We start from the raw sequence: 11253 nt of genomic DNA on the forward strand, positions 1-11253 counted from the left end.
GTCTCAGATGGAGATGAGGAACTTGTTGAGAACTGGAGCAAAGTAACTCTTGTTATGTTTTAGCAAAGAGACTGGAGGCATTTGGCCCCTGTTGTAGAAATGTGTGGAACTTTGAACTTGAGATAGATGATTTAGGGTATCTGGTGGAAGATTTCCAAGCAACAAAACAGTCAAGATGTGACTTGGGTGCTGTTAAAGGCATTCAGTTTTAAAAGGGGAACAGAGCATAAAATTTCAGAAAATTTGCAGCCTGACTGTGCTACAGAAAAGAAAACCCTATTTTCCGGGAGAAATTCAAGCCAGCTGCAGAAATTTGCATAAGTAGCAAGGAGCCTAATGTTAATCTCCAAGACCATGAGAAAAATGTCTCCAGGCCATGACAGAGACCTTCATAGCAGCCCCTCCCATCACAGGCCTGGATAGCTAGGAGGAAAAAGTGGTTTCATGGGCCAGGCCCAGGGTCCTCATGCTGTGTGCAGCCTAGGGACTTGGTGCCCAGTGTCCCAGCCACTCCAGCCGTGACTGAAAAGGGCCAACAGACAGCTTAGGCTGTGGTTTCAGAGGGTGGAAGCCCCAAGTCTTGGCAGCTTGCTTGTGGTGTTGATCATTCAGGTGCACAGAAGTCAAGAACTCAGGATTGGGAACCTCCACCTAGATTTCAGAAGACGTATGGAAATGCCTGGATGCCCAGGCAAAAGTTTGCTGCAGGGCAGAGGCCCTCATGCAGAACCTCTGCTAGGGCACTGTGGAAGGGAAATGTGGGGTCTGAGCCCCCACACAGAGTCCCTACTGGGGCACTGCCTAGTGGAGCTGTGAGAAGAGGGCCACCATCCTCCAGACCCCAGAATGGTAGATCTACTGACAGATTGCACCATGCGCCTGGAAAAGTCACAGACATTCAACACCAGCCCACAAAAGCAGCTGGGAGGGAGGCTGTACTCTGCCAAGGTCACCCAGCTGGTGTGGGGCAGGGCTCCTCCGGGATGCTCTTGGAAAACCCTGCAAAGCCACAGGGGCACAGTTGCCCAAAACCATGGGAAGTCACCGCTTGCATCAGCGTGACCTGGATGCAAGACATGGAGTCAAAGGAGGTCATTTTGGAACTTTAAGATTTGGGCCAGGCATGGTAAGCTCACACCTATATCCTAGCATTTTGGGAGGCTGAGGTAGGTGGATCACTTGAGGTCAGGAGTTCAAGACCAGCCTGGCCAATATGGTGAAACCCCATCTCTACTAAAAATACAAAAAAAAATTAGCTAGGCATGGTGGCGGGCACCTGTAATCCCAGCTACTCAGGAGGCTGAGGCAGGAGAATCGCTTGAACTCAGGAGGCAGAGGCTGCACTAAGCTGAGATTGCAAGCCACCGCACTCTAGCCTAGGCAACAGAGACTCTGTCTCAAAAAAAAAAAATTGACTGCTTTGCTGGATTTCGAACTTGCATGGGGCCTATAGTTCCTTTGTTTTGGCTAATTTCTCCCATTTGGAATGGCTGTCCCAATGCTAGTACCCCTACTGTATCTAGGAAGTAACTAACTTGCTTTTGACTTTACAGGCTCATAGGCAGAAGGGACTTGGTTTGTCTCAGGTAAGACTGTGGACTGTGGATTTCTGGGTTAATGCTGAAATGAGTTAAGGCTTTAGGGGAGTGTTGGGAAGGCATGATTAGTTTTGAAATGTGAGGACATGAGATTTGGAGGGGCCAGGGGTGGAATGATAGGTTTGGCTGTGTCCCAACCCAAATCTCAACTTTAATTGTATCTCCCAGCATTCTCACATGTTGTGGGAGGGACCCAGGGGGAGGTAATTGAATCATGAGGGCTGGTCTTTCCCGTCTATTCTCGTGATAGTGAATAAATCTCATGAGATCTGATGGGTTTATCAGGGGTTTCCACTTTTGCTTCTTCCTCCTTCTCTCTTGCCATTGCGATGTAAGAACTGCATTTCACCCTCCGCCATGATTGTGATACCTTCCCCATGACTGTGAGACCTTCCCCAGTCATGTGGAACAGTAAGTCCAATTAAACCTCTTTCTTTTGTTAATTGCCCAGTCTGGGGTATGTGTTTTATCAGCAGGGTGAAAACGGACTAATACAATGTGTGCCTTAGGAAAGGCTTCCCAGAGGAAAGAATATTTCTGCCCAGGCCTGAATAGGAACTGGAGTCCGATGAGAGAGGCAGGTGCCTTGGGAGCAGGGCCAGACAGTAGGGAAGGATGGCAGAATGCCAAGTGCAGTGTGCCTAAAGGGTCTACCCAGGAGGGCACAGCACCCTGAGATACTAGAAAAGCAAACAGTTCATGCCACAGGAGGCTGCAATTTTACTCTAGGAATAAAAGGGAGCAACTGGTGGTGGGGTAGTTTAAAGTGGAATTTTGGAGACCTCTCTCAAGGCTGGACTGGAGACGGAGAAATCCTCTCACGAGGCAGTACCGGTTAGGAGGCTGTGATGGAGCTCCAAGCAAGCGATGACAGTACTGCTGGGAGCACACTCACCTGACAGGACGGAGCCATCTTAGGCCCCTGAGATCATCCTCACCAATTTCGCCAGTAACTGTTACAGACTGCAAAGACATGGATATGACAGCCTCATTTACCACCTCCAGGCCAGACTGCCTGAGTCTGAACCCAGCTCAGACCCCTACAGCTTCTTAACCTCTGTTCCTCAATACCCTCCTTTATAAAATGGGGATTATAATGGCACCAAACACATAGGGCTGTGGTGAAAATTACATTGTTTACTATATATAACATGTCTACAATAGATGAGAATAAAGTGAGTAGAAAAGCATTGATTTCTTTCTGTCCTATCTACGTTTTGTAGCTTGTGGGTTCATTTGTCGGGGCAGGCAGGGAGCGGACTTAGTGTGAAAAGCAGAATATAAAGCAGCTCTTTAATAATTTACTTTACATAGTGTGTAGCTGTGTTATTAGGTGCATAAGAGTTTAGAAATGGAAACTTTTTGGGAAACTGAAACTTTGATCCACCTGTTTCTTTTCCATTTTTAAAATGTAGTTACTAGAAAATATAAAATTAGACATGTGGCTCAGGTTATATTTCCATTGGACAGTGCTGGTCTAGAGGAAGGATGAGCAAGAAGCCCACACCAATCCCCAAGTCCTGGGTGGCAACAACTGGGCTGCAGACAGTGATAAGCAAACAGAGGAGAGTACCAGAGGCTGCACGTGTCCTCTCTTCTGCTAAGGTATGGATTAGAGATAAGAATAAGATGTTTATGAAAAGCAAAAAGTGGGTGAAGAATAGGGCAGAAGAGGATGAAAAAGCAGAGGCTGAGGAGGAGAGAGGAAGACCGAGGAAGAAATGGCACATGCAACAGAAAAACTACCTCTGCTCAGAACTCAGTACACATAAGCCCTGAATTATGAAAAAGACATGGTCTTAAAAACAGCCTTAATAGTCAAAAGACAGAAGTACTATTCCACCAAAGTAGACCTTTCTAATCTGTTGTTTCTATCAAACTGATCCCATCCTATCACATGATATTTAACGTTACAATTCCAGCTGTTAAAAATTAAAGGAAAAAAGGAACAAATTCATGGGTATAGGAGTTGGTGAGCCATTCAATAACTTAATCCTGAATATTTTTCCATGCTGTAGTAACGGGACAACAAAAGTGTTCCACATGTCCTCAAAAACCCAAATAAGAAATGGACTTTTCCTCTAGGTCATGGATAATTTTTAGCAGAAATGCAGAGAAAGCAGGCCAGAGAAGTAGACAAAGTATAGAAAGTACAGTGTTAAGACAGCTCAGAGAAGAGGGGTTTGTTTGCAGCAAGAAGGGTGGGAGTTGAGACCAAGCCAGGCTGTTTCACCAGAGAAACTCTTCCCTTAGGTCAGAGGCTCTTAGGGAGCTAACGGTTCCCCACAGCCCAGCTTGCCCTGCTGCCTGGCCCACTGGGAGACTGGGGCCTAGAGGTGACTGCACTTAGCGACACCATACATAGCCAGGTAGAAACTGATCCTGACTGCCAGAAGGACTCCTGATTCCTGCCCCAGTCTCCTTAGAACTGTCACCCTCATCAGCTAATAGTGAGGAACTACCAATGTGGTCATTCCAAAACTGAACTAAAATAGCTATGTCCAAGGCTCCCAAAACAGCAACACCACTCCCTAGGTACAGACCTATCAGAAATGCATACACATATGTACCAAAGCCAGACACTAGAGTGGTCACAGGGGCACCATCTATAACAGACAAATGCTGGAAACTGCCCAAATGTTCACAGACAATACGTGACAATATACCATACATGAATATGGTATATTCTCCCAATGGTCCCATCAGAAATGAGAGTGAATATGCTTCAACTATGCGCAGCATGATGAGTGACTTTCAGAAACTCAATGCTTAAGGAAAGAAGACATACACTAGCTGGGCATAGTTGCTCTGCCTGCAATCTCAGCGCTTTGGAAGGCCAATGTGGGAAACCGCTTGAGGCCAGTAGTTGGAGACCATCCTGGACAACATGGTGGGAGCCATCTCTACAAAAATCAAATAAACAAATTAGCTGGGTCTGGTGGTGTGCGTCTGTAGTCTCAGCTACTGAGGAGGCTAAAGGAGGAGGATTGCTTGAGTCCAGGAGTTCAAGGTTGATCCTGGTGGAGGCTGCGACCCGAGTACAACACATGGGGAGCTCCCAGGGTCCTGGCCAGGTCTGTTTCTTGATCTAAGTGCGAGTGTATGGGCATGTTCAGTTTGGAAAATTCATTGAACAGGACACTTATGGTATGTCTACTTTCCTAGTATCTATGCTATATTTAAAAATAATAATAATAAAGCTTTGTCTGTCTGGTGTTCAGGTAAGACAAGCCTGGTAGTGTCCTTGAAGCCTCAAAACTGATTTTTCTCCTCCTCCCTTATGCATTTCACTTGCTTCTCCTCTGCACATGTGCTTAAGCTGGCTCTCTCCTGGGCTGGCCTCCGTGTCACCATCATATTTATGGTTTCCTCCCATACCAGGCCTGTGATTCACCCCTCTTTGCATGCCTTTGCTAACTTATGCCACCCACACTGATCCAGCCCTTGCTTTTCCTTCCTCAGCAGTTAGCGAGCTCGGAGCATCATTAACATATGTGTATTCCCAATTGCTTTACCTTTGCCAAAGCTTCCCAGCTAGACTAAAAACGCAGAGCATGCCCTCTGGCACTGTGTCCACAGGCAGTGCGGATTAAATCGCTCCTCAGGAACCAGTAAGGTGTGGAAGGCAAGCCTTATCCCTTCTCCCAGAAACTGCTGGCTCCAACACAGCCACCTTAGCCCCCCAGGACCTGGAATGGACTCCCACAGAGGACTCCCCAACCTCTTTTCATTCACTGCCTCCCAAGAGCCAACCTGCTAGATAAATTCCCCTCACTGCTGCAAATAGTCCCACAAGGCAAGCAGGGAAGAACTAGAGGAGGCAAACCAAAGAACGAAGAGTGTGTTCTTATTCTGCCATGGATATATCCTTAACAATCATCACCAATCTATTTTGATAACATGCAACAATCTACAATTTATGCCAAAATTGTAAGAATTTTCCAAATAGTCATAAATGTGAGGTTTCAGAATTTATGTTTGCCAGCCCTCTCTCTCTTCTACGAGCCTCTTCATGCCTTCCCATCGCACCTGTTTCTCTTCTTGCCTGACGAAGAAATGCTAATCACAACTAAGAATATCTAAGCGTCATTTCATCTTACAAAAACAGCAGCACCCATGTAACAGGCACACGGGTGAAAGACTCAGGACATGCTGGTTACATGCTCTCACAGTTAGTATGAATCTCTCCTTCTTGAAGTGACAGCTGGAATTCAGGTGCTTCCAGGCTCTATGACTAGCAATGTTAGACACTCGAAGCTGTCAAGCTCTCAGGGTTACACAAGTGAAACCACAACCTGTTCTGACTGTATTCAAGTCTATGCCCTTTCATGCAGCAGAAACGGACTCCTCTACCACAGTTTCAGCAGCTGTATCCTTCCATGGAAAAGAATTAGCAGCCATAAGCCCAGGGGAGGGCAGCTAAACACCAGAGGGCAGGAGATGAGTCTCCTTCCTCTGTGACACCCAGCACGGCCTTGGCACGGCCCTGGCACGGCCCTGGCACGAAGAGCAGGCAACCACTGGTGCCAGATGAAGCGCAGCACATCGAACCATTTTCCCCTTTAAATGAAAGACGCCTAATTAAGCAAAGGCCGCATACATGAATTAAGACATGAGGATATCAAATTTGTCTTCTGAGTCAGCTAGTAATTCTGCAGGACCCTCTACCCTCGAAACGTATTTTTTATGATTAGAAAAACCCAGGGACTGGAAGGGACCTCGATCATCTGCAGGGTAAGCTTCTCAGGAGTGACCAAGAGCCCGAGTCCCACAGGGGGATCAGTGTCTGCCAAGGTCACCCAGCTGGTGTGGGGCAGGGCTCCTCCGGGATGCTCTTGGAAAACCCTGCGTTACTTACACACGCAGGGCGTACAGTGAATGCACGCCAACGTCAAGCCACGGCTACAATTCAGAAGAAACAAAAAGGTCGCCAAAACCTGTCTACTCCGCAGGGTTGGCTGCGGAGAGGGTGCAGGGAAGGTCACCGGCAAATTTATACCAGCGGCCCCACATCACGCCTCCCTGATGGATGCAGAGAGCAGTTTGGGGAGCTGGTAGTAACCATGCAGGGGGTCCCCTAAGCCCATCCCAGGAAAATGCGTTAACTCGCCTCTGCTGGCTCCGAAGCTTCCAGCAATGAATTAAATCCAGAGCTGCTGCGGAAAGCAGCGGGGACAGGGCCACTGTGACGGGACCCGACACCCGGCGGTCCGCCCCGCCCTCCACCGTGTCCATACCTGCGCCGGCCGCGGCGCCCCCCGCCCGGTCCACACGGCCCGGGACCACGACCATCAATCGGCCCGCGCCCCGGCCGGGCTCGCCTGGGGGCGCCGTGCTCTGGAAGCTGCCTGCGGCGTTTAGGCGGAAACGCAGCGCCCAGCGAGGCCGGGCAGAGACAGGTCGCCGCCGCAGCCCCCAGCCCACAGGCCCCCGCGACGCCGAGGAGGGGGCTGCGCCATGTACCTCGGCCGGCAGGTGCCGCCGCTGTCTCGGTCCGCGGCTGCAGGGGACGCCGCTCCGCGCCGCCCGCCGCCTTCGTCCGCATACTAGGGAGGGGGCTCCGGCCGGCCGCCAACCCCGGACCCCGCGCCCCCGCCCGCCCCCGGCGCCGCGCTCGCGCCCATTCAGCCCAGGGCCGCCGCTCCCCAGCGCGGATGCGGAGGAGGGGCGGGGGGGGCGGGACCTGTCGTCACGAGGAGCGGACGGCCAATCGGAGAACACGATGCCTCCGCTGCGGCCCCGCCCCCGGGCGCGCGGGCCCCTCCGCCCTGTGAAGCCATAGGAGCTGCAGGGGCAGGACGCCCCCTATGGGTACGCACCCGGGGCGGAGGCCGGGCTGGGGCAGGCCCCGCTAGGTTCTGAAGAAGAAATGATTGATATACAATTTCTAAAAGCATAAATATTCGTGAAAATTAAAAAAAATCAGATAGGAAACAAAGCTTAAGGCAGGGATCAATAGGTTATTTCCTGAACACAGCTGAGCATATACTGTGCGCCTGTAACTTTCCGGTGCTTTCGACCCTACCCCAGTAAAGCCAATGAATTCGGTCGGCTTGCAGAACTTCCTTTCAGACGGGCAGACATAGCACCGCGACCGTGTGTTTGTGATCCCCTTCTGGGTTTGAAAAAGAAGATCCTAGACACCGAGCCAAATATGTTTGCACAAACCGGGAGCTCGTCGCTCTATTTTGTAACAGCTTGGCGCAAGGCAGCTGGTTTGGAGATGTCTCCGTTGTTCCCTTAGTGAGGGCGGGGGTGCCGGAAAAAATGTGCTGCCTCGGTGATCGAGGTTGAGGCCAAAGCGTTGCAAAGGAAACGGTGGGAGAACTCTACTTTCACAAATCCCCAAAGGGTTTAACCATAAGACTATATCTGGATTGTTCTAACGTGAAGACATTGGGAGCATTTCGAAAAAATTGGAGGAAAAGCTGTCACTAGGCGATTTAAATCGGGTAAGTTGGCCAAGGCTAGCCAGGCGAAGCAGCTGCCCGGGTCAGCGACAGCTGCAAGAATGCTCAGTACCTTGCCCTCTTACTCTTGGAGACCAGCCTAAGGCCCATGTGTTACAGGAAAGGGGTCCGGATCTAGAACCCAAGAAAGGGTTCTTGGATCTCAGTCAAGAAAAAATTCAGGACAAGTCCACAGTGCAAAGTAAAAGCAAGTTTATTAAGAAAGTAAAGTGGTGGCCGGGCCCGGTGGCTCGCACCTGTAATCCCAGCACGTTGGGAGGCTGAGATGAGCTAATCACCTGAAGTTAGGAGTTCAAGACCAGCTGGCCAACATGGCGAAATCCCGTCTCTGCTAAAAATACAAAAATTAGCTGGGCGAGGTGGCTCTTACCTGTAGTCCCAGCTACTCCGGAGGCTGAGGCAGGAGAATCCGTTGAACCTGGAAGGCAGAGATTGCAGTGAGCTGAGATTGCCACTGCACTCCAGCAGGGCGTTCCTGAAAATGAAAAGAGGAACGTATCCAACCTAGGTAGAATGCTTGTAATGCTTGTATATGTGGAGAGATGCGCTCTACTACAAGGGTTTGTGACAAAGGATTAATTTTCTTAATTACTATATTTTGCAAGAATCAATATTATTATCTTTTTTCTTCTTCTTCTTTTTTTGAGACGGAGTTTCGCTCTTGTTACCCAGGCTGGAGTGCAATGGCGCGATCTCCGCTCACTGCAACCTCCGTCTCCTGGGTTCAAGCAATTCTCCTGCCTTAGCCTCCCGAGTAGCTGGGACTATAGGCACGCACCACCATGCCCAACTAATTTTTGTATTTTTAGTAGAGACGAAGTTTCACCATGTTGACCAGGATGGTCTCGATCTCTTGACCTCGTGATCCACCCGCCTCGGCCTCCCAAAGTGCTGGGATTATAGGCGTGAGCCACCGCGCCTAGCCTAATATTATTATCTTTAAAGCAAAAGTAGGAATGCCTTTGTTCTCCAGATATCGGGATATCTGGACACTCTCAAGTCTGGCTCTGTTCAGTAAACATTATTAATTTGTTCCCTTAACCATAAACATCTAGAGCTAGGAATGAATGCCTAGCTTTCAGCTAACGCAGACTAGCAAGTCCCAGCCTCATTTTCCTAGTCCTCACTCAAAATGGAGGCACTCTGGTTCAAACGCCTCTGACACATGTGCTTGATACAACACTCTTTACCTCTCTTTGTCTCCCTTGCTCTTCCCCTTCTCTTCCAGATTCCCCTTGTCTGCAAAGCCAGGCCCTGATAGCATCATGGCTGCTATGAGAGTCAGCAGTATTCCAGCTTCCAAGGATGGATGTAAGGTGGGGGTAAGAAAGAAAAAGAGTTTGAAGCTGCCTCCTGTCCCAGCATCACGCGGCATCTGTTAAGCCCTTACTCTATTCACATTAGGTTGACCAACTTGGGCAGCAAGACAAGCAGGCCCCCAAACTTCCTTTTCACCAGCCACAGAGACATCCTTAGCTACTATTCTGGATTAAGACAAAGATCTCCAAACAGCAGACTCGGATCACCCTCTAGATTTCAAAGCCTTACTGGTATCTCTCCAAGTCATTGGCTGATCTCAGAGAAGCTTCTGAATAGTGACTAGCAAAGAGTCACTCAGGCTACTTATAAATCAAGGCAGAAGTGCAATGGCGTGATCTTGGCTCACTGTAACCTCTGCCTCCCGGGTTCAAGTGATTCTCGTGCCTCAGCCTCCTGAGTAGCTGGGATTACAGGTGCAGGCCACCACACCCAGCTAATTTTCATATTTTTAGTAGAGATGGGGTTTTGCCATATTGACCAGGCTGGTCTTGAACTCCTGACCTCAAGTGATCCACCTGCCTCAGCCTGCCAAAGTGCTGGGATTACAGGCGTGAGCCACCGCACCTGGCCTAATTTTTTTCTTATGCTGATTGCTTTGGTCATTCTCGTAGCAGGCTTTTGGTTGCCCCCAACATCCATCCACCCTCATCCTTTGTGATGCAACATACCTTTTAGGTGAGTTTGCCACACTCTATGAGAGGGTTCTGATTGGTCTAAGCCAGGGGTTCTCAAAATGTGGTCCAAAGACTTCTGGGAGTCCCTGAGGACCTTTCAGGGGGAACTCTGAAGTCAAAACTGTCTCATAATAATCTAATACATCAGTTACCTTCTTCACTGACAGCAAAAAAACAAAAGTGGGCCAAACAACTGGCACCTTCACGAATCAAAGCAATGTGACCAAAATTATTAAAATCTCAAACCTTGAGTCATGGCCCTTTTTTATTTATTTATTTTTTCGAGACGGAGTTTCATTCTTATTGCCCAAGCTGGAGTGCAGTGGCGCAGTCTCGGCTCACTGCAACCTCCACCTCCTGAGTTCAAGCCATTCTCCTGTCTCAGCCTCTGGAGTAGCTGAGATGACAGGCACCTACCACCACACCCGCCTAATCTTTGTATTTTTAGTAGAGACATGGGTTTCACCATGTTGGCCAGGCTGGTCTTGAACTCCTGACCTCAAGTGATCCACCTGCCTCAGCCTCCCAAAGTGGAGTCATGACTTTTTAATATTTCATGTGACAAAACGAAAACTACACGTAAAATACTTTTGCTGCAACTGATGTTAGATAGTTGTCTATGTAACATGGTCGTCTAAGTGAGATCGTTTTCTAACTTAGAAAAGTACGTGTGCAATTGTTTGAATTGCAAGCCTAACTTGCTGTTTTTCTTCATGAAACACCATTTTTACTTGAGAAAATATCTGACAAACTATGATTATTCTGACTTGAGTATTTGGTACATATTTTCTTGAAAATAAGCTAAATGAGCCTATGTCTTCAAGGAAAACAATTGACTATTTGTTGCCAATGATGACAAAATTCCAACTTTTAAGAGAAATTTAGAATTTTGGAAAACTTGGATCACCATGAGCTTGACAGCTGCTCAATATTTAAGGACTTTTCTGATGAAATCAATGGTAACATTAATGAATGTGATTTTTGGATACTGGATGATGTATAACACCTACATTTACCCAGTGAATCATCGATTTCCAGATAGTTAACACATGACATTACAAAGTCATCCATGAATAAAGATCCATTTAAAGTACAAGGCAGACAATGGGTTTTAATTTAAGAGTAGAAGTTTATAGATAAGTTTACAGATTCCACAGTGCAACAAACATTTAAGAAACAACCTCTTGTAGA

At 48.3% G+C, this 11253-nt stretch overlaps 1 protein-coding gene across 3 annotated transcripts in view; it reads right to left on the bottom strand.

The window, feature by feature from the left end:
• ST3GAL5 (ST3 beta-galactoside alpha-2,3-sialyltransferase 5) overlaps window positions 1-7268 on the bottom strand; it is a 49625-nt gene extending 42357 nt beyond the window's left edge. Inside the window, exon 1 of one of the 3 annotated variants that reach the window (XM_012472964.3) lies at window positions 7062-7268. In XM_012472964.3, coding sequence (XP_012328387.2) covers window positions 7062-7143 — 82 coding nt within the window. In that variant the 5' untranslated portion in view covers window positions 7144-7268. The remainder of the gene's footprint in view (window positions 1-7061) is intronic. The other 2 variants (XM_012472961.3, XM_012472962.3) reach the window with 2 other exon arrangements.
• Between the last annotated feature and the right edge of the window lie 3985 nt (window positions 7269-11253).

The sequence above is a fragment of the Aotus nancymaae genome, unplaced genomic scaffold, assembly GCF_030222135.1.
Source record: "Aotus nancymaae isolate 86718 unplaced genomic scaffold, 86718_ANA_hifiasm-v0.15.2.pri h1tg000017l, whole genome shotgun sequence".
NCBI lineage: Eukaryota > Metazoa > Chordata > Mammalia > Primates > Aotidae > Aotus > Aotus nancymaae.